General features: G+C 56.3%; 1 protein-coding gene across 1 annotated transcript; it reads left to right on the top strand.

Moving 5' to 3' along the window:
* Positions 1-18495: 18495 nt before the first annotated feature.
* Positions 18496-26293, top strand: MINAR1 (membrane integral NOTCH2 associated receptor 1; the record flags this gene model as incomplete). Its single annotated transcript, XM_080808474.1, has 3 exons — positions 18496-20796; positions 22142-22396; positions 26096-26293. 3 exons carry the CDS (start codon positions 18496-18498, stop codon positions 26291-26293), a joined length of 2754 nt encoding a protein of 917 aa, XP_080664600.1.
* Positions 26294-27921: the final 1628 nt, after the last annotated feature.

Genomic DNA, 27921 nt, shown 5'->3' on the forward strand with positions numbered 1-27921 from the left:
CGCACACACCCCTCCCCGCCGCAGACCCCCGGGCCGTGGCTCAGACCACAGGTAGCAAAGGCCGGCGGGCAGGTTGGCGGTGCTGCGGGGAGAGCCGCCGACCCCGCCCGGGGAGAGGCCCCCGCCCTGCGGAGGTCCCCAGACCTGGTGGGCGTGGGGGCGCTTGCATTCCTTTCGAAAAGGGACTCCATGGGTCTGAAACGACGACTTTCTCGGGCCGTTCTCGCCAAGGGGACCCAGAACGCTGCAAGCCGGGATTCCGCCGGCCGCAGAGACAGGGCTGCGTGGACGCTGGCGCGAGAGGCGGCTGCCGCGTCTCGGCCCCGCGGACTGCAGCGCGCCGGGTGACTTGCCCAAGGCCGCCCGCGCCCATCGGTGTGGCCGGTCTGACTCTTGCAAACCCGCGCGGGTTTCGTGGGGCTGGGGGTGTGTGTGAGTGTGAGTGTGTGTGTTCGTGCGTGTTTGGGGAGGGGGTGGTCCCATGACCCCCAGTCTCCAGTCTGGGGTCCAATTAAGCCGAGACCCGCCAAGAGGGAAAATCGATGAGCGAAGGGACCACGTTGCCGGGGCCTTGCCAAAGGAGAGGGCGAGCCCAGGGCGCGCGGAGGAGAGGCGAGGACACTGTTCGCCCCGGCGCGGCCACTGGGGGCCGCAGTCACCTTCAGCTCCGGGGAGCCGGGAGGCGCGAACCCCGCCGGCGGCCCCCGCCGCCGGGCCGCCTCCAGCGCGCAGCCTCGGCTCGCTCTCCCCCGGCGCCGCGGCCGCGATCCGGGACCGAGCGACGTCGCCGTCCCCGAGCTCTGGCTGCGCCCCCACGCCCGCTCTCGCTCGCCGCAGCCTCCAGCCGCGCCCCTGCCCGGGCCCGCCCCTCCGTCCCCGGGGTGCGCGCAGTCCCCGCCCGTGCGCCCCGCCTGCTGCGCGCCCCGGGCGGGCGACCGCGAGCCGCGAGCCCGGCTCTCCGCCGCCGGCTGCCCGGCCCGCGCGGCTCTCTGCCCCCAGCCCGTGACGCGGCGCGCCGGCCGAGACAAAAGACCGCGGCCGGGGCCGCCCGGGGCCATGAGAGCCCGAGCCGGCCGCCCCCTGCCCCGGTGCAGCCCGCGCGCCCGCCCCGGCCGCCGCGCGCCCGCCCCGGCCCCGCCCGCAGGCCGGTGGGCGCCGCGAGGCTGAGGGCGGACCCCCGGGCCGGGTGGCGGGAGCTGCAGCCGCCCCGCCCCCGGGCGCGGACCCCTTGCTGCCCCGGGAGCCCGGCCGGGGGCCCCGAACCTTCCCGAGGCGCGGCGTTGGAGGCCGAGCGCAGCGCCGCGGGAGACCAGAGGAAACCCCGCGGGGGCCTTGGAGGTAACTTCGGGGAGCCCGGGACGCGCGGGGCGGGGGCGCACGCGAGGGGGTGTGTGTCCGGGCGACGCGGGTCCGCGAGTGCCTGCGGTGGGGCCGCCGCGCGCGGGGGCAGACGGGGCCGGCGGGCGCGCCCCCATTCCTCGGCGGGGCTCCCAGCTCTGCGGGCCGCGGGGCCCTTGGCGTGGCGCCCTGGGCTCGGTGGAAAAGGTGTTGGGGTGGGGGTGGGGGTGGGGGTGGGGGCTTCCGGGCTTCGCCAAACCTGGCGGTGAGGTCAGAGATCCGGGAAGGGACCGTGCCGTTTGGGGCAAGTTTTCGCGGCTGAAAATTCTCTTCTGGAAAACGATATTTGGAGGGTTAAATATCTGAGCTGGGTGTGCAAAAACCTGACACATCAGAGGCGCAAAGTAAGACGGAAAGCCGGACAAGCCCCAGGCGGACCCACCCGGGCACCCGATTCTTACATTGACGTTTCCAGTCACGTAGAGGTGGAAAGGGATCTTGTTCCTCCCGCGGAGATGAGAGGTTCAACTTCACCTGCCAGAAAGCACAGGAGCCAGGCCTGGGTGGCGGGCGGGGCGCCCTCACAGACCGTCTGATCCTCGCGTATGCAGACGCTCCTCCATCTGTGCCGAAGCGAGGGCTGCGAGTGTCCCCCGCGGGATCCGGTCCAGCCGGAGTAATCATGTCTGCTCCCCGGGGGTGCCCGGAGGTTCCCGTGGCGCCCGGGAAGCTTGGCTGTGACCGCGCTCGGTCAGCCCTGCCCCCGGCGAGGAGTGTAGCTGTTCAACTGCCCGGCACACGTTCGGTGCAGACCGAAGCCAAGGGAAGAAGCCGGAGTCTCGGCTGGAAACAATAGAGGTCTGTCTTAAAGAGCTTTCAGCCCATTTCCCTTGCGGGTGGGGTCATTTCATCAGGAGGGGCTGAGTGTCGGCCGCCGCTCCTGGGGCTGTGACCCCGAGCTTCCGGGCCGGGCTCTGCTGTGACTTCAGGTGCCATGTGAAGACTTGCCGCGAGCCTGGCAGCAGCTCCTGGGACCCTGAGGCTCCCCTTCCTCCCGCAAACAAGCCGCTGCCGTCCCCTCTCTGGATGGAGAGGGTCCGTAAACGCCCCCCCCCCTTTCTGGAACCCCCCCGGGCCTGCCCTGCGGGTGGGAGCCAGCCGGCGGCTGTGGCCACAGATGGCTTTTGGAATGAGCTCTGGGCCCCCCGGTCCTTGCGAGGCTGGCGGCCGTGTTCCGAGCGCCGCGGAAGTGCGCGAAGACAGTAAGAGAGCCTCGGGCTCCTGGCACCGTGGAGGGACTGGCACGACCCCGTGTGCGGGCTTCCTTCTGGTGCAGGAGAGGAGGGCGGAGGCAGGGGCAGACTCACAGATTCTTCGGAGCTTCCTGGAGCCTGGAGGGAAAGCCTTCGCTGTCTGATAAATAGCCTCATTTCTACCGTGTGTGTCTGAGGTTTGTATAGATCGGGGACTTTATGAAAACACACATCAGTTGCCAGGGAAAGACGAGATCAAACAGTTTATTTGCATTTCTGATGATGGTTTCTGATGATTTGGCGAGGAAGTGTTGTAGAACACTTCATACTTGGAGGACAGACGACGCGTTCTTTGCTGGTGGTATGTTCTTTCTGAGTTTAACATACATAATGTCTTCTTTCCCTGGCTGGCACTAGAGGCAACACTGATGAGACTTCGCAGCTTCTGAAAGCCTTTGGATTTATTAACTCCCCGATACTCCCTCTGGGAAGGCTCCATCGGGGCCAGGCCGTCTGTCCTGTCTCGATCCACGGCGCACAGGACTGGTCTGGGGGTTCAGGGGTCCCCACATCAGCCCTGTCTCGAATCTTGACGAATGTGAAGCAGAGACCAGTGTTGCAACGAGGGCTCTGTGCCTGCAGGGCAGGCGTCTGCAGGGTGGCAGGGGTGGGGGAAGGGGAGGGCCCCGCTCCCCGCTCCAGCCAGGGGGTGATGGGCATTCTCCAACTAGTTGGGGGAAGCGTCCAGATTCCCCCGCAGACCTGTTGCTAAAGCCCCACGGATCAGCTTTCCCACTGACATTTGGGTCGCAGTCTTGGGAGCTGGCCTGCGGGCTCAGCGTCCCCTGAAATTAAAGAGAAAAAGAGGGAAAGAAGAGGAGCGGCGTTACGGAGTTTAGAGACGCGCCGAGGCAGCTAGGGCCAGACTCGACTCGGCCGCTTCTCACTCCTTGAATGACCTTGGGGAGCTCCTTCACGCCCCTGCCCGCCTGTTTTCCTGTGTCGGAAAGGAGAGCGCACCAGATCGGATCATTGACGTCCCCCCTCGGTTTCTTTTTTAAAATTGAATCTTATATGACTGTTAAGTATATGGAACAGATTAAAGACCGGGGAGCCACCCGACGGCGGCTCACTCCCAGCCTGACTCCAGAGCGCCCTTCTGGAACCGCTAGCGGCTCCCCAGAGCACACTTGGAGGGTCCTGAAAGGCTTCTCTCTGGAACATGGCATGTCTTCTCCCCGAGTGTTGGAAGCAGACCCTGTGTGATTCCGTCCTGTGTTGTAAACGTTTCCCTGGCTCCCGCTCCTTCCGGATGGCTGGCCGTGTCCCCGGCATGTGAGCCCCAGAGGACCCTAACTGTTGCAAGCCCTGAATTTCCCGGGTCTACCCTGTGCTCAGTGGGCGAGCGGCTGCTTAGTGGGTCCTTGCTGGACGGATGAGCAGATGAGGAGCTATTTTGATGGAACCGTGACTGACGGATGGCTGGGCTCCGGCGCCGCGTGAAGCGTGAGGGGGACTTGGACTTACTCGTTGCCGTCTCTGGTGTCTAGGACACCGCGTCGCTCGTTGTGAGAAAACCTTTCCTGTAGTCGGAGCTGCTAAGGAGGCTTTTTCGAGTTCCAGCGTCAGGGTGGGGTCGTGCACACGCACACGCGTGGTTCCTTCTGACGGTAGCTGCTGGGGGCACCGTAGGATCCTACAGCCTCAGGGCTCACGTCCTGGTTCCTCGAACATGAAAGCTCTCCGAGAAAGGGCCAGGGAGCTCTGCTCTTGGGGTTGTACGGAGCCTTCATTACAGAGTCACGATTGGCTAAGTCGTGGGCCATTGACTCAATCTCTAGTCACTGTCCCCTCCCTGGAGACTGGGGCCAAGACCAAAAGTGCAAACCCTCTAATTACATGGTTGGGCCCCCTTTAAGGCGTGGAAGGTAGCTCACCCTGTTCCCCCTTCCCTCTGCTCCAGTGACAGGGAGAGCTCTGGGAGGCGGCTGCCCCCTCAGTCTGAGTCCCCAGTCAGAGATGACGGGGAGCACAGACCACGGCTTACTCACAGTGGACTTGTGGCCCGGAGAAGAAGTCAACCATTGGGGTTTTGAGCCACTGGAGTCTGGGGACCGTTTGTCGCTGCAGCAGAACCTGATCTGTCCTGACAGGTGACGGCCTTGGGCTGACGCTGCCTTTGGACAGAACCCATCAGGGGGGCGGGTGATTGCTGAGACGGCGTTTTATGGGGAACAGCCCCGGGGTGTGGACACCACGCTGAGGACATGGTCACCATGAGCTGGTTGGCGAGCACACTTGGTGGCACACCCACGTTCTTCTTTTAGGGAAGGACCCATGATGACCGAAAGCCCAGGGCTTAAGCCATAACATGCTGGTTTAATGGTTCAGGGGAAGAAAGTGAGTCTGATTAATGTGTTCACTGATCAGGGAGGTTATAAAGGGAAGCTCTTTTGTGACATTGGAATTAGAGCGAAGGGGGTCCGTGGGATGAGCTGAAAAGCCCGTGTCACATGGCTGTGACCTGCTGATGTGTCCTTCCTCATCCGGGGTGGGAAGCTGCCGGCCAGGTGGGCTACACGCGTGTGCATGTGCCTCACTGAAAGCCAGCCTGAGAGGCGTGCGCTGCCGACCGTGCTCACTGTGTGATTTTTCTGGGGCTCTGGGGGTTCGTTCGTGCATGCTCCCCAACGAGAGCTCTCATGACAGACTTCTCCCCTGGTGGGACAGTGGGGACAGCGCTGAGCCCGCCGACATCCACTTGGCCTCTGTGGGTGTCCCTCCTGCCGCTCCCGGTCTGTGCTGGGGGCCCTCGTGACCCGCCGTGGCTGACGGGCAGGGACGGCCCCATGGAGCCTCTGTGAACATTGGGATTTCGAGAAAAGAAGGTTTTCTGCAGGAAGCTACACATGCAAGGGTTCTGGTTACTTGAAGAGACTCCAGCAAACAGCTGAGAAAACAAGCCAAGAAGGTCAGCAGTAGGGACTGGGGGGGGGGGGAGTCCTGCGAGGACGAGGGGCTGCAGCCCTCACGGAAGCCCGCGGGGCCGCAGCAGCGCTGAGAAGCGACCAGGAGACACCGGGCTCGGGCGGTGCGTGGAGCTGAGGGAAGTGGGAAGTCATTCCTCAGTGTGAGGGGCAGGGGCAGGGGGGGTGGGGCGGACAGTGAGGGGACAGGGGGTGGGCAGTGGGCCGGGTGGGCACGAAGAATGGGTGTGGGCAGTGGGCTGTGAGCCGTTCCTCTCTGTGCCCATCGCTATGGCCTTTCTGCCGGTCTGCTTCTCCCGCTGGGTTGGGAGACCCTGGAGGGGTGGACAGCACCCGTCACCGTGTTGCCCTGGGACTGGCACGGCGTCTGGCACGGTCTGGGTAGATCGGTGCGCACTGTCGGGTGAGGGAGGGACTGAACGGCCCGGTGTGTGACTCACAAGGTTCTCTGTGGGGATACGGAAGGCCTGACTCTCCAGCGGCCACAGGAAGAAAGCATCACGATTCGGTCCCCCCACAAGCTCGATCTGAGTCTACTGCGAGGCACGGCCACTGGAAAGATCGTCAGGTCCAGGCTGAGGGAGAGACCTGTGTTCTGCACGCCGGGATAAAAACGCCCTACTTGAGAAGAACATGCGCCAGTCGGGAATTATTTAAAGAAGAACCACGGGTCAGCGGCACCGAGGTGGGACTTGTCCAGAATTCCCAAGCAGCTGCCAACCATCCCAGAGCCTCTTGGGATCTTCATGAATATGGACTTCCCGGCTTTGCCCTGTCGGAACGTCTGGGCTGAGAACCAAGCCTGGGTTTACCCCACATTTACAAGCGCCGTGGCCAGTTGCGTGAGGAGGGGCCACGGAGAATTGAGCCAACGCTGGGAGTCACAGAATGTTTCCTGCAGCCACATCCCATCCACAGGAAAGATTCGGTGGATGCGGCGGCTGTGGAGCGGGGGGATGGGAGGAGCCACCCGCAAATCCCCCGAGGGCTGCCTTCACCCTGGCCGTGACTTCCGCCTGGCCCCTCGGCCCCTAGGGAAGGGGGAGAGGCTGCCTTCTCTCGGGGGGCCACCACGCCCACTGGCTCGGGGCAGGGGTGCCGTGAGCTCCAGGAATGGGGAGAGGGCTGAGGCCGTGTGGCTGGCCGTGATTCCGGGATTTTAGGATGTGTTTCTGGCTTACGGCCCCGGGGAGCCCTTAGTCCCGCACCAGCAGTAGTCTCATTCCCCTCGCGTGCCTGTTGGTGGAGGTTTCCTCTCTATTTTAAGTTGGATTTTATCAACTGGGGCAAAGCATCGCCTTTGGAGAAGGATGGCGGGCTTCCGGGGATGTCTGCCGCGCGCGTGAGCAAGTAGAGGGGTGAGCCTTCCCTCCCTCCACGTGCTGGGGTGGCCGGGGTTTCAGGTCCGCTGCCCCAGGCCCCGGTGGGAGGCCCCATAAGGAAGAACCCCCAAAGCTGCCCATGGGCCAGCCCCCCAGACGCCCTGACCACATTACGTCACACGGCAGAGGGGGCTTTGCAGACGTGAGGAAGTTAAGGACCTCGGGAAGGGGGTCATTCCGGCTATCTGGGTGGCCGGGGGTCATCACGACAGCCTGTAAATGGGGAGGAGAAGGCGGACGACTCGCGGAGGGAGCCGTAGCCACTGGAGCTGGGCTGGGAGCCTCGTAACTGGTGGCTTTGGAGATGGAGGAAGGGGCTGAGAGTCGAGGAAAGCCGCGTGCAGGAACCGGGAAGAGGGCAAGGAAAGTGATTCGTCCCTAGAGCGCCAGGGAGGAACGCCGCCCGCCCATACCTGGGTTTCCGCCCCGTGTGGCCCGCTGGGGACTTGTCTCCTCTGTCGATGGCTGATGGCTGATCGGGGCGGTGTCAAGCCACTGTGCTTGTGGCAACGTCACAGCCGCAGGGGAAGCTGATACAGGACGACGTCCGTGATGGTCTGTGTCTGCCACGGAAGTGCAGGGAGGCCCACCCGGAGGCAGAGCTTGATCTGACTTCTGAAGGGTCTGCACCGATTGTCACCTTGGTCGGCGTTTCTCAAATCCTAGAGTTCTGCCCTCTTGAAATGGCTGAACCCATGGAGCCCAGTTTGGGAAACACAGCAGCAAAAGTTCAACATCATCGCCAAAGCGCTCAGGCTCGGGAACCGCAGAGCTCGACCCGGCTGTCAGGAGGCCACACACGGGATCTGGGATGTGCGTTTAGACTTAATGCTGGGCTGGAAACAAATAGTTAGCTCAAATTAAAAAAAACACAGAAGTCATCTGGTCCAGGGCCTCACCTCTCCCCGGATGGTCAAAGGGAGGAGGCTGGTTTGGGGATGATTTCAGGAGAAGAGAGGGGAAGATAAGGGACTTCCTACTCATTATTAATATTTTGCCCTAAAATGAGACATGAATGATGCCTGAGCATTAGGAGGCTATCTTTTGGAGACATTTTGATAAAGAAAATAATCATTTTGGAGCAAAATATTGTATCAGAGGTAATACAGTAATACATAGTTTTTTGCACACCATATTTTATAAAGTGCCTCCATGGCCAGCCAAACATGCCACTCATGCTTCTGCCCCAGGGCCTTTGCACGGGCTGTTTCCTCCACCTTTCCATCTCATGGAAGGAAAGGAGGCACATGGTTTGTTTCATACACATCTGGGGACTTCATTCAAATGCAGTCTTTCCTCTGAGGACTTCTCTGACCATCTTTTTACAATTGCAACCCCCATCTGCCCTGTTCTCTCTGTCCTCCTCTCTTTCCCTCCATAATGCTTTCCACCTCTACTATACCTTTTACATTTATTTTGCTCATTATCTATCTCCCCACCTAGGATATAAGCTTACTAGGGTATTCTTGTTTTGTTTTAATCTGCTCTATATCCTGCTGTATTTCTACCTGTTGAAATAGTGCCTGGCAAATGCCAGTTATAAAATGAGTATCTTTTGAATGAAAAACATGAATGTCTCATGTGAGCCTCTTAGTGATCCCAGGAGGAGGAAGTGATACCTTCCTTTTCTAGACGAGAAAGCCAAAGATCAGAGGTGATGACTTACTCCCCAATTTACACTTCTGGGATCTGCCTGTATATCTTTTCCTCTTTATTTTTCATTAGAAAATGAGATATTAAAAAAAAAAAAAGAAAATGAGATATTCAGAACATTTAAGTAACACAGACCTGAAACAAGGAGGAAAGAAACACCCAGGGACGATTATTACCAGTTTGGGTTTGTAGAGGTACTATATATAGACAATTTTATATCACATTACAATATGTCATTTAGTAGCGTGCTTTTTAACTTACAAATATGCCGTTAACATTAAATGGGTCAATAATACATATCTGCAACATGGTTTATTCATGGCCGCATGGTATTTCAGCATACTGATGTGCTGTAATCTTACATGACCAGTTGGATACAAAGTTTATTGGTGAAAGTTTCTTCTTATAAGCCGCATTGAAGAGAAAATATTTGTAGCATTTTTTTTTCTTTTCATACTTATCCAATGATTTCCTTTGGAGATGTACTTAGGAGTATGGATTTTTAAATTTAAAATTAGGTATGGGGCACCTGGGTGGCTCAGTGGGTTAAGCCTCTGCCTTTGGATCGGGTCTTGGTCCTGGGGTCCTGGGATCGAGCCCCGCATCGGACTCTCTGCTCGGCGGGGAGCCTGCTTCCCCCCCTCTCTCTGCCTGCCTCTCTGCCTTCTTGTGATCTCTGTCTGTCAAATAAATATATAAAATCTTAAAAAAATAAAATAAAATTAGGTATATTTTCATTTTAGGTGTTAAGTTTTATTTTGAATTTTACTGCTGATTACTTCCTATAACAGTCACACAGGTGTGCACCGCTCCAGTGATAGATACATGGGGGTGCCTTCTTTCCCACCGTCGACCCCCTCCCTTGATAGCAGCACAAGCCTTCTTAACCATTACCAATCCAGCAAGCAAAAATCCCATGCCTTATACCGCTTCTGCACCTCATAAAGAAAATATCACTTTAGATACTTTTTTTAGATTTATGAATTATAAGTTAGTCAAATTGCTGTTTTACTTTGCTTTACTGATTATGATGTGCACTATTTTCTTTGCCTTTCTTTTTTTGTAAATTCACTATTTTGGGGGCTGTTCCTTCTTTCCTATTAGTATTCAGAGATTTCAGTAAGATGCTGAAAGGTTCTGCATTCCAGTTTTTTTCCCCAATTTTTGTGACCGTTATTGTTGTCGTAAGAAAGTAATTGCCGTTTATCCCAGCTGATCAGTCTTTTTCTCCATGATTTCTTCTTCTTCTTTTTTTAAAAGATTTTATTTATTTATTGACAGAGAGAGAGATCACAAATAGGGATAGAGAGGCAGGCAGAGAGAGGAGGAAGCAGGCTCCCCACTGAGCAGAGAGCCCGATGCGGGACTCGATCCCAGGACCCTGAGACCATGCCCTGAGCTGAAGGCAGAGGCATAACCCACTGAGCCACCCAGGCACCCCTTATCCATGATTTTAATTTCTGCAATTTCTGGGATCTTGTATGTGCGATGCTTCCACGACCTCGCGTTATCTAAATCCCGACTCAAATTTCCTTCTTTTTATTTCATCGGTGATTTCCTCTTGGTATGGCAAGGACGGAGCGCTAACTTAATTTTTCACCAATTGGTTAACCAATCATTCCCATAATATTTAACTATGGATGCATTTATGTTCTGCAGAATAAACCATTGTTTTCTCACCGACTCGAAAGGCTACCTTCATCATATGTGCAGTCCTTACGTACATTCCAGTCCGCTGCTTGTCTTTCTTGTCTCCAGTGAGTTAGCCATCACATTGTAAATGCAGGAGCTTTGCAGCAAGTTTTAATATTTGGCTGTCCAAATAGATTGACGTTTGACCAGAACACTTCACTAAGTATCTCAAAGCAAATAACTTGACAGGGTTCCCTCCAGCACACAGGACCTCTCACTGCAGAATTGCAAAGACAATGAAGCATGAACAACAAACAAAACACCGTCTTCTCGATTTTCTTAGTTACTCACCTTGACAGCCTCATTTATAAGAATTTTCTTTTGGTGGGGGGGGGTGCCTGGGAGGCTCAGTCGGTTGAGTCTCTGGCTCTTGATCTCAGCTCAGGTCTTGATCTCAGGGTCTTGAGTTCAGGACCCACACTGGGCACTACACGAGGTGGGGAGCCTGCTTAAATTTTTGTACTTTTCTTTGGCCTCCCTTTTGACAGGCCTAAGTGGAAACTTGTTTTTCCAGTTTTTAAAACGTACTTTACCTTTTAATTAGTACATCTTTTAAAAAGTGAATAAAAGGACTGAACATAACCCAAGAGAGATCCAACTCTTGGGAGTGCACATTTGATCATTTTTGCTTCCCTGCCTTTTTTTTTTTTAAGGGAAGAGTATGTGGAAATTCATGCTCTCCCTGCCGCTCCTTGTGTTTCCATCACCTGCCCCTCAGCCCGCTAGAGGGAGGACTCCCTCCCTAGGGTTACGGGGATGGCCATGCACTGAACACCTGATGTTGGACAGAGGAAATTGACAGCAGTTTATATATCATGTATTCATAGCCCAGAGGAGGAGGACACGGGGCACACAGGGTTTGAACTTGGCTCCATGTGAGGCAGGCATTATGGGGCGAGAGGGTGAAGAGACCCCCGGATCCTGTGGGATGTTGTGATTGGCTTGTTTGCATAATTCCATGGCTGGCAAGTTACCAACACCTACTACTCAGGAACAGGTAGGAGCTGTGCCTGATCCCCTTGATAAGGAGGGCTGTTTGGCTGGGGGTCTTCTCTGCAGGAGCAGAGTGTGGAGGCCGTGAGGCCCTCCTGGTTTGACCAGATGTCAAAGCAGCACAGAATGCTGGACCTTCATTTTAGGTCTTACACCACATCTTCCTTCCTCCCCTCTCTTTCTCCAAAGGAAACCGTCATCCCAAACCTGGCATGTTTCATTTCCATATATGTTTTCATACTATCCTTTTTATATAAACATTCCAAAACAATCTATATATTTTTTTCAAGTTACATCAACGATAGGATACATCCATTTGCAACTTTCCTTTCCACACATTTTTGTGTTTTTGAAGTTTATCCTTAAATTTACTGTAAATAAATCCATTCACATTAGCTGCTGTATAATATCGGTGATATGATAAACCCATATTTATCTCTTTCCCACTGTACTTCTTTACTATTAAAAAATGTTTTTAATAGGCAGTTTTGCCAGGGCGCCTGGGTGGCTCCGTGGGTTGAGCCTCTGCCTTCGGCTCAGGTCATGATCTCAGGGTCCTGGGATCGAGCCCCGCATCGGGCTCTCTGCTCCGCGGGGAGCCTGCTTCCTCCTCTCCCTCTGCCTGCCTCTCTGCCTACTTGTGATCTCTGTCAAATAAATAAAGAAAATCTTAAAAAAAATAAGCAGTTTTGCCACCTTGTAAACCCATGTGAATGTGTATCTTGCTATGTAACTGGAGGTAGGTTTGGAGGCAGATAGGATTTGCCAATCTTGAGCTTCATCTGTATCGCCAAATTTCTTACTCTTTCCCAGGTACTCGTGCATATAACTCAGTCATGTGACATTGGTACTATTATCATCCCCATTTTCAGCTGAGGAAACTGAGGTGCAGAGACTCATAATGCTCAAGTCACCCAGCTAGTAAATGGAAGAGCTTGGATTTAAATTTAGGCAACTTGGCTCCAGAGTCTGTGGTCTTTAACTAGTGTACCGTTCTGCCTATAACAAAGGCCAGCTGTATTCTGATTTGGTTTTGACTGGTATGCCTTATTTTATCTTTATACTTTCAACCTTCCTGTGACAACATGTTTAGGTATATTTCTCATAGGTGGCATTTGACTGCAATATATTTTTTTTAATCCAATATGAGAGTCACAGTCTTTTGAACTGTTAACTGTAGCCCATTTACATTTATTGTGATTTGGTGCATTTGGAAATATTTCTGTCATCTTGTGATTTTTGCTTATCTTAATTTTTCATTTCTTCTTTATTTCTCTTATTTCTGATCTTCTATTAATTGATTGAGACTTTATTTATTGTTTTCTCTACACTAGTTTAGAAGTTCTACATTAAGTTCTATAATTTCTTCCTGTTCTGTTGGTGGTTATCCATAAACTGTTTTCTAATATACATTTTTTGAGTTAACATCTAAATTTATTTAACATCCTTTTCCTACTCCTGAGAATACCTGGTAATGCTTAAAAAGTTTTAACCCTGATTACCATCCCCCTCCCACTTTAGCTAAAAAAAACAGTCATTAATATGGTTTTATACAATTGATATGTGTTTAGAATTAACTATATGTTTACTGCTTTCTTTTTTCTAAATTTGCTTTTTTTTCCAAAGGAGCTTCTTTTGTAGTTTTTACAGTAAAGAATGTGTCTTCAGTTTTAATTTTAATTTATGAATAATGGGGTTTTTTTCTGGTGATAGAATTATGAACTGTAAGTCATTTTCTCTTAACACTTTAAGAATTTTGTGTCCATGTCTTTTAGTTTTTCTTTTCTTTTTTTAACTCTAAAAGGACCAAGAATTCTGGACATCTTTTCATAGAATATACACAAAATGTGGATTTTATACATAGACCTCAGTTTACCTAAAAAATGCTCCAAATTACAATCTCATCTTTATAAAACAGAATTGTCCCTTTTAGTTTTTAAAATTTTTTTAAAGATTTATTTATTTCAGAGAGAGGGAAAGCAAGAACATGAGTGGGAATGGTGGAGGGAAAGGGAGAAATCCCAAGTAAACTCTGTTCTAAGCACAGAGCTGGATAGAGGCCTTGATCTCATAACCATGAGATCATGACCTTAGCTGAAACTAAGATTTGGACACTTAACTGACTGTGTCATCCAGTTGCCCCTGTCCCCTCTCCTTTTTTTTTTTTTTTAAATTCCTGAAACATCCATTTTTTTTTGTTTTATTCTTTTCTTGGTAATTCATTCCCTCTCCAATCGCCTCAACCACTTCCAGGCTTTCTCTCTGCTTCTGGTATTCTTCAGTTTCAATATGGTGTGTTTTGCTCCTTAAGGGTAAATTTATTTTTATAGGTCTTATCTGCAGTTTCTATTTGAATTTGAGGACTCATGTTTCCAATTTGTGAACATTTCTAGACATTGTTATTTTGATCATTGACTTTACACCATCCTCTCTTATCTCTCCTGGAATTCTTGTTAGGCATTTGTTAAAATTTCTCCTAGGCTCTATGTCTTTTAACTCTGATTTCATATTTTTAAAATCTTTGTATTTCTCTATGCTGCATGCTGATAGATTTCCTTAGATCTGTCTTCCAGTTCACTGTTTTTCTCGTTGCTTATGCTATATGTTATTTGATTTGTGAGTTGTGATATTGTGATTTTTATTTCAGTGACTATTTTTATATTTCTAGGGGTACTGTTTGGTTCTTTTCCAGGCCTCTGTGTTCTTTTTTTCACAATGTCCTCTTTCATTTGGATTTCCAAAGATTTTAAAATATCTTTCCATGTTTAAAATATATTTACAGCTTTTTTAAGATTGCCACTCCATTTTGTGACGTTCTTAAAGTCCTAATGGTCCTGATTATTTTGTGTCTGACGACTCTCACTCCCCGTTGAATATTTTCTCTTGTGCGTTGAAATTTTTTAAACTATTACTCAGGGTCAGTGCATGTGGCTTCTTACCTCCGCAGGGCGCCGTGGATTGTCCAGAGCAGTTTCGCATTTGCCTGGCTTCCATTCGGGAGTATCACCAGCGTGGAACCAATATCATATTAATTTCTCAGCTCTAGAGTTCTTGAACCCTGTGGCAACATAAATTTTGGCCCCAAAACATTTAAGGCGTTGCCCTGCTTTACAATTCAAGGAGTAATCTTTTCCTCTATTTAACTCAGAGACCGACAAGCTTCCTTGTTTCCTGAGCTCATGAGCAGATTTTTTCTGTATTTCATATTTTCACGCAGAGTTAGAGAATAGTCCTTCAGGGGTCCCAGCTCTAGGCAGACGTCCATGTTCCCACTCGCCATCTGGTGGAGGCCTCTCGTCTCCTAACTCAGTGGGAACCACCTGCCCCACCTTCCCCACAGCAGCCACATTACCAACACTCCCGCTCACCCCGTGATTTTCAATCCTTTCTCTGTTTCTGGCACGTGGACATTCACCTGGCTCTCTCCCAAACGTAGCTCCACATGTTTAAAAAATATGTATTTTATCCAGCATTTGTAGGTGTTCATAATGGAAGGTTTCTCACATTTTCTAAGCTTGCCTTCTCACCAGACCTGGAAATTGCTTCATAATGTCCTGTTTTCTTAGTCAAGGGCTTTGCACCACAGTTGAGCTTGGGGTGGGGGACACGTCTGGGCAAACAGAAGGGTAGCTCCTCCCAGCTCCTCGTCGCCGTCTTCAGCAGACCATGTGGAGGAGAGCTGCCTGCGAGAGGGAAAGGGGTCTCCATCCAGCTGGACGTCTTGTTGTAGGCGACACAAGGAAACACAGACTTTCCGGATCACACATTTCAGAATGCTCACTCGCTGCCTCCCTTTTACAGTTTCCCTCAATCCACACTGAGTCACAGCAGCGAACACCGTCCTGGGAGCAGACAACATCCAAACCACAAGCCGGCCGGCACTCGGGCGAGAGCCACCCGGGCGCTGCGGAGGAACTGTGCGGCGGCCCGTGAGCCGCAGCCACATTTCGTCGCTGCCGTCGTTTTGGCTTCTGAATGATCAGAACGTGACGGCATGTGGGAAAGCCTGAAGGAGAACCCTTCGCAACAGTTTCGCTGATCTGACTGAAGGTTTGTGTCGTTCGTTCCCACCGGATCTGAGGGTTGTTGGCAGAAGGGAGACGGAATCTGTAAGGCATGTGAGGACAGCTAAGTCTGCCCGAGCTTCCCACGGCAACCCCGTGAGCCCCCACCGCGCCCCCCGCTCTTCTGCTCTGTTTCGGTCGGCGTCAGAGGTCAGCACTGCGAGCTCTGACAAATGCGTGAGGCTGTGAGGGGGTCATGGCCAGAGGGGGACGTGTGAGGGGGCGGGGAAAACATCAGGCATCTGGGGCCTGCGCTTCCCAGAACCAGACTGGAGGCCGCCTTGGATGGGAGTCGGGAGAGCCTAGAGCAGGCTGTGCAGATCGGGAGACGTTCAAGGGGCAGAAGGTGTGGGTCTGTCTGTGCATCCCGTGGGCTGAGAGCTCACCCCAACCCGCACGCCTGGTGTTCTCGGCTCCCACTAGTGCCAGAATCAAGTCCAGATGCCGCCCGGCAGCCCAGCACCCACCTGCTCCGAATCCCTGCTCGTGCGGCTTCTCCTCCCTCTCTCCGTCTCGCCAAGCAGACTCTGCCCCGCCACCCCCTTGAGCCTCCCGCCCTCTGCCTGGAACCCCTGCTCTGTCCCCTCCCCAGGCCATTCGTGAGCCTCCAGATCTCACTGTCAATAAAAGAGGAGTCGGGTGAACCAGATCCCTTGGGACTTCCCCATTCTCCCCAGGACACACGGGGCCTCGCCTTTCCCAGTGCCGCTTTTGGGCGGGGACGGAGGTTTTCAGCCCGGCAGATGGAACAGGGCGTGGCGAGGCTCTCCCAGGGGGGCAGCGTCAGGCGGTCCCGGGAGCCACACGGGTCGGCTCGCTGCTGCGTGGGACTCCCTGTGGCCGCCCTATGTCCCCCACCCGTGCTTCCTGTGGGTCAGGGCAACCCACAGAAGTGCCAGAGGTCTCCTGTGGTTCTCGGAAGAATCCAGCAGCAAACAGCCCCGTACCGTGTGCTCAGCTCGCCCTTCCCTCCGTGCATTCATTTGCTGCCGCTCGGATTCCTGTGTCCTCTCATTTACTTGACGCCCCAGTGGGACAGGCTGTCCCCGCCTCTCACCGATGCTTTCACAGGGCAGGCTCAGTGGCCGGGTGGGTCTGGGCAGGAACAGGACCCCTTGGAGCTGTTGTCTCTTCCGCATGGGAAAGTCCAAACCGTGGGCTCTACATGTCCTTGCAGACACGTGTGGGGGAGCTCGAGCCTGAGCCAGGAGCCCCTGGGGAGCTCTGCCCTTGGGAGGGACGGAGAACCCATTGCCAGGAGCCACCGAAATCTAACCCGGAGAAAAGACACCATTCCCCAGGGAAATGGGCTGAGCCGACCTCAGAATCAGCAGGTCGGCCCATCGAGCATCTTTCCAAGCAGGTGTGCCGGGCGGGGGGGCGGTGCCATGGGCTTCCACGTTCACTGGGAAATCTCAGACCCGGTCCACGTGTATCGATGCGCTCTACTGCTCTTGTGACGTTTCGTGGAACTCTGGGTTTGGTGTGTTTAACTTTTCCATCAGGATGGGTTAACATAGATTTCCTTCCATTTCAAAGTAAGGCTTATTATTGTTATTACTGTGTGCAGATGACAAGTAGCACATGTGGGAATTTTAGAAAGGACGGGAAGTCTCAAGGAGCACGTAACGGTACCCAGGCCGCGTGAGAACACGCGTGGGTGGGAGGGGGGCCGGGAACACTCTGGGTCTTTCCAGCAGTCAGGGTTACTGCACAAGCAGGCACATTCATCAAAGCTTCAGCAAACGCACACTTAGGGTTCATGCACGAGGACCTGATCCTCAAAGGAAAACTGTGAGTGATGACCGACCTCGGGTTAACGATACGCATGACGGAATGTTCAGATGTCTGCACTCTACTTCAAAGTGCATTAAAAAAAAGAAGAAGTCTTGATGAATAGATAGATAGGTCTGTGAGGGACCGAAAATCGTAAAACGTGAGTGGTGCAATCCAGATGGTGAGTATATGGGTATTTGCTATAAAATTCTTCCAACTTCGCTGTGTGTTTGAAAATTTGCATCATAAAATACTGAAGAACAAAGATTCCTCTTCAGGAAAAATCCATATTTATCACCCAAACATAACCACTGGTAATATTTCAGTGTACATTGTTTTCTTTAATTTTCATCTCTAAGAACATATAACTTCCCGTAATTAAGAGCTTCTGGCTTAAAACACTTATTTTCCTCTTTTTTCCCACTCAGTATCACAGCATGGTTTTTGGTGTGTGTCCCCAAAAGTCCTCAATGTGTCATCTTTCAGGGAAGGTGTAATTGACGTGCAAGAAAACTCACACATGTAAGCGCGTGGTTCCCTGAGTCCTGAGAGACGCGGGCAGTCGGGGACGCCCCCGGCACCGCTCACACCCAGCCCCGAGGCCGTGGGTGTGTTTTCCAGAATGTGATCAGAGTTGAGTCCTACCGGACACAGCTGGGACTCTGGCTTCTCCACCTCTAGCGTCACGCCTGTGGGCGCCGTCCACATACTGTTTGTACATTAGTTCGTGCCTTTTTTTCTTTTTAAGATTTATTTATTTGAAAGAGAGACAGAGAGAGACTGGGGGTGGGGCAGGGCAGAGGGAGAGAACCCCCAAGCAGACTCCCCGCTGAGCACAGAGCCCAACATGGGACTCGACTTCATGACCCTCAGATCGTGACCTGAGCAGAAACCAAGAGTCATTTGCTTCATGAACTGAGCCACCCAGATGCCCCAATGAGTTCCTTTTTATGGATGGATCACATTCCATCGTAAGGACGTGCGTGGCTATCATCTGAATGCCTGCGGGAAGTCGTCATGTAGGATAGTTTCGTTCACGCGTCCCTCGCTTATTTGAGTATTTAAGATGTTTTTTTTTTTTCACTATTATGAACGCCGTCACAGCAAACATCTTTATCCATGAATCATTGTCATCGATTCCCGGGAAGGGAATTACAAAGTCGTGTGTTCTAAATATTTTCAAAGCCGATAATACATTTTTCAATTAAGCAGGTTCTCCTTGCACGTCTCTGTGGGGTTCGTAACAAGCGTGGCTCCCACCCCCACCGTGTTTGTGACCTCCCTCCGCTTTTTGATGTTGTCCCTGTAGAACGGACTGGAAGACCGTGACGGCAGCGAGCCTGTGACGTCCGAAGTCATGGAGACCAACCAGGACACCTCCCTCTTCCTGATGAAGGTCTTGGAGGAGCTGGACAGCAAGCAAAACACCGTTTCCTACCAGGACCTGTGCAAGTCCCTGTGCGCCCGCTTTGACCTGTCCCAGCTCGCCAAGCTGAGGAGCGTGCTCTTCTACACGGCTTGCCTCGACCCCAACTTCCCGGCCACGCTGTTCAAAGACAAGATGAAATGTACCGTGAACAACCAGCAGTCCAAGAAGATCATGGTGGCCGCGGACATCGTGACCATATTCAACCTGATCCAAATGAACGGAGGCGCCGCCAAGGAGAAGCTGCCCGCCGGCCGGCAGAAGGTGCGCAAGAAGGAGGCGTCCTTCGAGTCGTGCCGCTCGGACACGGAGGTCTGCACCGCCGCCGCGTGCGAGCCGGTCAGCTGTGAGCTCAGCGAGAGGCCCTTCCACCGGGGCTACCCTGCCCGGCAGTCCTCCCAGGGCCGGAAGGCTGACCGCAAGGACTGCCCGCAGTTCGTGCCCGCCTCGGAGCCCAACTTCCTGCTGGGCGTGAGCAGAGAGCTGAAGGGCCGGGCGGCCTCCCTGGACCGGCTGCAGGCCCTCGCCCCCTACTCCGTGGCCAGCCCCCAGCCCTGCGAGATGCAGAGAACCTACTTCCCCATGAACATCGAGAACGAATCCATCTCGGACCAGGACTCCCTGCCCATCAGCCAGGGCATCAAGGAGACCTTCATTTCCAGCGAGGAGCCGTTCGTGGTGCAGTCTTGTGTCCAGAAAAGGAACATCTTTAAAGAGGATTTCCATAATCTGATGACCGTGTCCCCCACATTGGTTGGCCCCACTAACAAGGCAGAGGCCGAGCACGGGGAGCCCCAGGGCCGGAAGGAGCCCCACAAGACTGTCTTCTTCAACCACAGCCTCGAGGTGCCCTACAGCAGCCAGTACCTGAATCCTGTGTACTCCCCCGTGCCCGACAAAAGGCGTGCAAAGCACGAGAGCTTGGACGACCTTCAAGCCTCCACGTACTTCGGACCCACACCAGTGATGGGGACGCAGGACGCCAGGCGCTGTGCCGGGAGGCCGGGCAAGCAGATCCCCTGGCCGGCCAAAAGCTGGAGCCTGAACACCGAGGAAGTCCCTGACTTTGAACGGTCCTTTTTTAACAGAAACCCCTCTGAGGAGAAGCTGCGCTACCCTAATCCCAGCAGCCAGAGCCCCGGTTTCCCCACCCCAGACAGGCGCCCCACTTACCTGGTGCCGAAGGACCAACAGCCCATCCTGCCCGTTGGCTACATGGCGAAACCAAACGCGCTCAGGTCTAAAGAGCTCTCGTCCCCGGTTGACCTGGAGAAGCACGAGCCGGTCAAGAAGTTCAAAGACAAGAGCATCGGCTGCACCAGCGGGCAGCTCAGCTCGGACACCAGCAGCGTGGGCACCCAGACGGAGCAGCACGTGCTGGAGGCCAAGAAGTGCAAAGACCTGTGCGCCTCGGGGCAGACCAAGTACGTCGACAGGCACGCCACCAAGCAGTCCGACGACGACTCGGAAATCGTCAGCGATGACATCAGCGACATCTTTCGGTTTCTGGATGACATGAGCATCAGCGGCTCCACGGGCGTGATGCCGTCTTCCTGCTACAACAGCACGGGGTCCCTGTCTCAGCTTCACAAGTCCGACGGCGACAGTTCCCCCGAGCACAACCTAACTAAAACCGCCAACGGGCTTCCCGGCAGCAAAGGAGAAAAGGGCAACCGGCCTGACAACAGCCACCCCTCGGAAGAGGAGCTGAAAACCAGCGTGTGCAGACTGGTGCTCCGTATTGGCGAGATCGAGCGGAAGCTCGAGTCGCTGTCGGGGGTCCGCGAGGAAATCTCCCAGGTCCTGGGCAAGCTAAACAAGCTGGATCAGAAAATGCAACAGCCCGAGAAGGTGAGCGTGCAGATCGACCTGAATTCCTTGACGAGCGAGGCTCCGTCGGACGACAGTGCCTCTCCGCACATGTTCCGCGCGCCCAGCGGCCCCCGGGGAACCAAGCTGGAGAATGCGGCCGACTGGTACTGCTCGGACGCCAGCGGCAGCAACAGCGAGAGCCTGCGCGTCAAGGCCTTAAAGAAGAACCTCTTCACCCGGCCGTCCTCCAGGTCCCTGACAGAGGAGAACAGCGCTACGGAATCCAAACTCGCCAGCACCTCCAACTCGCCCAGGGACTGGCGCACCGTCACCCACGCCAGCCGCGGGGGCCTCGGGGAGGAGGACGGCAAGGACAGAGGCCCCGGGGAGAGTAAGGACTGGCACCGCAAGGCCAAAGAGGTAATCTCACCCGCGCCCCCGATGCCGGGCCCTCGCGCCGTCCCAGCCCCCGTGCGCCAGGCGTGGGTCAGGGAGGAGAGCTTCCCTCCGTGCGCTGGCTCTCCTTCCAGATTTGCGGGCTTTCCGCGTTAGAGCAGGGAGGACCGCTCGGGCGGGTTGTCTGTCCCACCGGCTCGAGGAGCATGGGCTGCCAAGCTGCCCATGGGCGAAAGTGGGGTTTGGATGCAGGATGGTGGCGGAGGCCAAGTCCTCGTGATGGGGGGCGTGGTGCAGAGGCGGGTGTTGCCCAGACTTCCTGTTCCTTCTGGGATAGCGGGGTGCAGGCAGAGGGAACGGGGTTGCCTTCCTGGCGTGTGGGGCCCCGTGTCCCTTCCCTGGACCTCGTGGAATCACGGTGCTCCTCTTGGAAAGTTCGAGTCTTCCCATGGTAAGATCGGTAGAGGGTGAGTAGGAAAAGCCAGACAAATAAGGAAATTGTTCCCGGGGCTGGCGCCAGTCCCCGAGGACAGCAGCTCCCCGTTCGGCCCTTTCCTCTGCTTGGGCCAGAGGGAGCTCACGCGCAGGTGCTCGCGTCCCCTGCAGTGGGGTGACTGGTGTCGGTGGCCCCCGTCATTCCCCACCCCCGCCCGGCTCCAGTGACCACGCGCTGCCTTCTCAGACCCCTCCCCTGATTCCGAAGGTCGGGGACACACCCGAGGGCCCGGGGTCAGAGAGGAAGCGACGGCCGCGTGGGCTACCGACACACACAGTCAGGTGAGGAGGCCGGGACCCTCACGTGGTGCCAAGAAGGAGAAGCTCAGAAGACAGGCTCTCGGCAGGTTTTCAGTGTCCAAAGTCGGTGGAAAGGAGTGGATAAAAGCAGTGATTTTTTTTTCTGATCCCAGAGAATCATCGATGTCCGTGCTGGTGGCTGCTCTGTCCTTGGGCAGCTGTGGACGGCTCGCGGGGCTGGAGAGGGGCCGGCAGACGCTCGCCGGCCCAGTCCCGTGCAGGGGCACATGCGCACTCACGCACTCAGAGGGCGGCTTGCCATGCGCTCACGCCGCCCGTCCCTCTCAGGCACCTGCACACCCTCCCTTCCCTACCTCCCCTCACGGTCCTGTTCTCCCCTTTCTGCACCAGGAGCGCGGCTGCACGTGGTTGGGGTAGTGAGGGTGTGAGGGTTCGGTCAAGTGCGGGCCTTGGGCCAGGGCCGTCCGCATGGCCGGCTGCTCCCGGGAGCGGTGTCTGCGTGTGAAGCCGTTCCGCCGGCCGCTGGCCTCGGGGCCCGGGGGCGTCTAGCGGAGGGAGACCCTGCAGCCCCCGAGTCGTCTGTCTGGACCTCTCTGTGCCCCCTCCCCCGCAGGCGGACAGACAGTACGACATCCCCCCCCAGCACCGGCTGCCCAAGCAGCCCAAAGACAGCTTCCTGGTGGCGCAGGTGTTCAGCCCGCGTCCCCACCCCGCCTCCCTCAAAGCCCGCCTGAAGAGCAACCCCCTGTACACGGACATGCGGCTGACCGAGCTGGCCGAGGTGAAGCGGGGCCAGCCCTCCTGGGCCATCGAGGAGCACACGAGGAACGCGGGCGACAAGGGCAAACTGACCGTCCTGGACCTGCAGGTGAGCCTCGCGCGGTCCCCCCCGGGGGTGCGGGCGGGGGAGGGGCGGCGGGGGAGGAGCCCGGCCCCGCCCCGGCCGGCGCAGGAAGGACCCGGGATGGCCGGGGCCAGCCCGCCCCCGCACCCTTCAGCTCCCCGGGCCGCCGCCACGGATTTCGGAGCTTTACCCGGCCGCAGAGCGGAGATGGTACCGAGGGGGCCGTGATGCGGCGTCTACGTTTGTAAACAACGTGACTGATGCCCTTGCTCGGGCCGCGCCATTTGCTAACCGCTCGTTTAAGGCTTTGCACCCGGTGAAGCTTCTTGTCTTTGCACACGAGACCTGAGCCGAACTGTTTAGTGAGATGCACGCTGATCTCTCCTTCCACACGTAGCTCGTGGGATAAGCACATTTGTGGGAGCCGAGCTATGGACTATATTTCCATATGGAGCCGTCCCCAGGTAAGGACCGCCCCGCGAGCCCTGTGAAGGCCGTCGTGGCCGGCGGGCATGTGTTCTGGTCCCCACTCGCGGGGCTGGGGCCCGGGCCCCTCGCACGTGGGTAGGCAGCTCCACCCACTCCCGCTGACACCACGTCTGCCTGCGTCCGCGTCACTGCAGGACCCGGAGGCGCGTGTCCCCACCTGCGTATTAGCTCTGTGGGTGGTGGGGCCGGACCTCCGGGTCCCAGGATGACCGTGTCACTGAGGGGCAGTGGGAGAGACGCCAGGAGGGGCTGGTCCGGGCCCAAGGCAGAGGGGCGGGGGGCGCGGTGTGGCCGGAACGGACTCCGTGGGTCCGTGGCGGCGTGGGGCTCCGGTCTAGGGCTCCTTTGCTGTGAGACCCAGGACATTCACGCCTCTGCTTGAGCGTCCGTCCCCTCAGCTGTCCGGTGGGCACATGGCACTGTCTGCCTTGCAGAGTCATGGTGAGGAATTTTGGAAAGAAAGTACTTAAAGCACCGCCATTAAGTGGGCACTGAAAGGGATTTCGGGGCCAGTCCGTGGTGCTGAGACCCTTCAGTCCCCCTCGCAGGGGCTTGTCACGGCAAGCTGTGAGCTCAAGGCACAGGGACGACTGTGGTCACCTCCAGCTCCCCGATGAGGAAATCGAGAAGCTCAGCCCCACCAGCGGCCTGGGCCCTTCCTCCCGCGTGGCCATTCCTGTTGGTGGGGGCGTCCGGGAGCCTCGGGGCCCTGTCGTGACTGCCGTGCAGTGACGTTTGTTCACACTGGGCCCTAAGGGACAGCAGTTAGGGGACGCTCCCAAAGCTTGGGTCGTGTGAGAGCAGCGTTAGCATGGGGACGGTCTTCACGGGGTCCCCTGGTGGGCACACGGGAACCCCGTCAGCGGGGCCTGCTCGAGGGCCGAGAAAGGGCGTGGGCTGGGTTTTCCTGGTTTTCCCTGCCGGAGTCTGGTCACAACAAGGTCCCTGGCCTGCGTCCCTGGAAACCTCAGTGTCAATGTTCCATCTGTTGTCACTGAAAAAACTCGTGAAAAATAGTGTATTTCACAGGCTGCCCCCCAGCCCATCAAACGTACGTGCAGGAAACGAAGCCGATATCCTTGTGTTTGAGCTGGAGGGAAGGAGACACCGGAAGTGGGGTGTGTGCACGGCTTGCCTCTCGGGGGGCTGGTGAGGCCCGCGTGGCCAGAGCTCGTCCTCAATGTACACAGCAGGAACAGGTGCGCCAGCCCTCGTGGGTAGCCCCCCGCCGCTGCGGACCAGTCTCCCAGCCAGATGCACCCACCCTGGATCCGTCTGTCCCATCTGCTGTCTGTGTGACGGCTGACGGGGTTTGGTGGCTGTAGCCACGCAGCCCAAGGGCCCACGGGGGGCAGAGCTTGGTGGGGAGGGAGCTCGGGCTGAAGCCTGCGGATGGGTGTGTGTCCAGACGATGGGAGTGGGCAGCTCAGGGAGGCTGCCACCCCGGGGACCCTGGTGGAGGGCGCTGTAGGGGGCTCTTGCCAAGACGGAGCACCCTGAGCTCCAAGAGAGGGTCCTCTTGCTCAGGATGGACATCGGAGCGGCTAGTGCCGCTTCCCACCCCGCGGGGGACGGGAGCCCGTGGATGTTCTGTCTTAGCAGGGAAGGGAGTCTGGGGAGTTCTAAGGACCCCTCAGTCCCGTCCTTGCCATGATGCAGTGTTGCACAGAATGCACTAGAACAGGGTTGCAAAGGAGGCTGGTGACCAGTCTGGGCCTTGACTCTGGTTTCTGTCGCAGCTGCTGGACCCCGCCCCTGCCCCCTGAAAGCGGCTCCCCACCACCTGCGAACGGCCGGGCACGGCTGGGATTCCACGAAGCGTTATTTTGGACAGAGAGATCTGAATTTCATATAACGTTCACACAGTGTGAAATAGTCCTCTTTTGACTTTTGTCAACCACTGAAAAGTGTAGGGACCGTTCTCAGCCTGGGGGCCGTCCACGGGCAGGCGGCAGGGGCAGACATGGGTCCGCAGCTGTCCACCCGGCTGGCCCGCCTGCAGGGGGTTGGTCCGCAGGTGCGGAGAGCAGGAGCAGAGGCCGGGCAGCCTCTGGGGAGCCGGCGCCAGTGACAGGATGTTATCATCCCGGGATCCGAGGCCGAGGGAAGGGAGCTGTTTCTGCAACCCAGAGACCCCTGGCTCGGGAGCCAGTGCCTGGTAGGGACCAAGAGGCCCTCGTCCCCTGACCGGGCCCCCCTGGGTGGTCCCGGGAGCCAGGCTCCCGGGGCAAAGAGCACGGCAGGAAGGACCAGAGTTCCTCTGCAAGGGCAGGTGACGATGAGTGAAACGGGTTCGAATCACCAGCGCTCTCCCCACGTCACCGTCCGACTCAGGTTTAAAGCGGTTTGGAAGGGTTTGTTTTGTGACCTCGTGTGCGTGAGACAGACTCCCATGTGCCCGTGTTTCAAGTATGAAACAAGCTGAGACCATCTTCAAAACGGATATTTTGTTTGCGTTTCAGAGAGCGAGGGGAGCGCACTTGGAACGTCCACGTGTTTGCTTCCATGTGACACTGTGTTATCAAATACTTGCTGTCAAACGAGATCACTGCCTTTTGTGACGGGGGGTGGTAACCACCCCCGGGAGCGGGGCCCTCGGCGGGACAGGTTCCTTCTGGTGTTTTTCCTGCGGATGGTGCCCCCATCTCGGGGAGCTGGGAGACGGGGGTCCACGCGGCTTCTGCCCGTGGGAACACAGCCCCAGGCCCGGGGATGGCCTGTGCGCATCTGTAGACCTTGACCCTGCGCAGGGGCCTGACCTGCTCCGACAAGTGTTTGACACGGAACGAGTTTCTATGTGGCTTGAATTGCTTATCGGGAGGCACTTTGAGTTTCCAGCGGAGGCTTTAGGGAGGAGCTGGGAACGGAACCAGAGCGAGAGGACAGCCGTGCCGCAAAGGGCCCTGCTCCCGGGGGGCTGCTGGGGACACCCCTGGTCAGGCGGTCGCCGCTCCTCCAGCTGCGGGGACAGCCTGCCTGTGGCCGCAGCCCCGTTTGCTGGCTGGCGCGGAGACTCGTGGTTTCCCCGTGTCGGGACTGTCGGCACACAGGCGGCGAGGGTGGGGCAGGCGCCGGCCGCCGTGCCAAGGGGCCTGGGGCCTCAGCAGCCCGTCCCAGCCCGTCCCGGCGGCGGCGGCGGACGTCACGGTCAGCCCGGACAGCCGGCCGCGGACCGCGTGGCGCCTTCGGGAACCGGTGTTCGCGGTGCCTCTAACCGCTTCTCTTCACTTCCAGACGCAAGAATCTTTAAACCCGAACAACCTGGAGTACTGGATGGAGGACATTTACACTCCGGGCTACGACTCCCTGCTCAAGCGCAAGGAGGCCGAGTTCAGACGGGCCAAGGTCTGCAAGATCGCCGCCCTCATCGCCGCCGCCGCCTGCACCGTCATCCTCGTCATCGTCGTGCCCATCTGCACCATGAAGTCCTGAGCGCGGGGCCGCTGGCGGCGCACAGCCCGTGACGGCCGGCGGCCCCCCTGGCGGCGGGAGGGCTCGGGGCGGGCGCGGCGACGGCTTGCCGGGGCGGGGACCATCGCGGAGGCTCTCCGCCAGGGCGAGCGGGGTCTGGAACGGGTGTGTTCTCCAGAGAAACCCGCCCTCCCGTTGGCTTTGACTTGGTGACGCGCGGATGCTTTTGGGAGCGGTGCAATGTGTTTTCCTACCAAAAGAATGTTCTGCGCTACTGGTCGACACAAACTGAATTCCAAGCAAAAACAAAACAAAACAGATTAGTTGGAGTCTTTCCATCTTGATGAAGCTTCACGGCGGGGGGTGTGTTCCACGAAGGTATTTAATACCTGCCCGCGTGGGAAGCTACGGGAGACAGTGAGACGGGAAGGAAGGAAGACGAGTTCTGTTTTCGACCGCGTTCTCCGTCCACGGCAGGTGAAGTCACGGGTGTCGTGGCTGCAGAGGATGTTTCTTCTCTGCTCACTTTCATCAAGGGCTACTGACTGGCCATGCTCGCCCTTCGGTCGTTACGATCTTCACGGAACACTCCGGACCTTCCTCCCTGTGCTCCGGGCAGGGAGGAGCTGGACGGCGCGACCAGGCGTGGCCCGGAGCGCGCTCCCTCTGCCTGCGAGGCTGAGGTGCTCAGGCCGGGAGACCCTGTCCCCGCCCAAGGCCGGGGGGAGAGCCGCTTGCCCACAGCGTGAGGCCAGGCTTTGAGAGTCGCAGCCCACCCCCCACCCCCAGAAGGGCCTCCCACGCCTGCTTTGGCCGGGGGCTCCGCTCCCTGGTCTTCCGTCTCCTGCTGGCCCCGGAGGCTCCGCCTCTCCCCTCCCCGACCGGAAGAGCTTGGAACGTGTCCTCGTGCCTTGAAGAGCAGAGACGCTGGCTGAACTCTCATATTCTGACCCTAAGCCGTGGCTTCCGTGTGCCCCAATCCCGGCCATTTCCGGGGGCTTTCACAGGATCTGGCAAGTTCGCCGATCATCTGACGAAGGCGCCTGGGGGTTCTCCCCCACCGCGACCCCAACTCGTGTTCTTGTCAGCAGCGCAAAAAAACAAAAAAAAAAAAAACAAACAAAAAAAACCCCCTCTATTTAACCGTTTATCTATCTATCTATCTATCTATCTGTCTGTATGTCTATCTAAATACCTAGTCTGGGGTTACCGTGTCCTCTGTTAAACAGCATAAGAGCGAGGTTTCTCCAGCGTGAAGGAAGCGGCTGTGGCTCGGTCGGAGTTTGGTCTCTGCTCCCACCTGTCGAATGGTGCTTTGACCCAACCGGACAGAAAGAATCCTTTCCAGCCACTCATCCTAACGTCTGATTACAGGTCGGAGAGGGATGATCGACACATACCAGCCAGCTTAACCCTTCCGAGAACAAGGAGGGGAGGAAGAGAATCTCTTGGGCTGCAGAGGAGAGGTGAGGGGCACGTCTCAGATTTTAAAGCAGCAGGAGTCCGGCACCCACCCCGGAACCTCCGAGTAGCGCTTCTCTTGCTCTGTCTCACCCCGTAGTGCCCCGCACGGGGTGTCGGAACGTCTCCCGCCGTCGGCGAGGAGGGCGAGGGTGCTTTCGTCGGGAGCAAGCCTTTGTGCTTAGGGG

This window comes from Martes martes (assembly GCF_963455335.1).
Source record: "Martes martes genome assembly, chromosome: 7".
Taxonomy (NCBI): Eukaryota; Metazoa; Chordata; class Mammalia; order Carnivora; family Mustelidae; genus Martes; species Martes martes.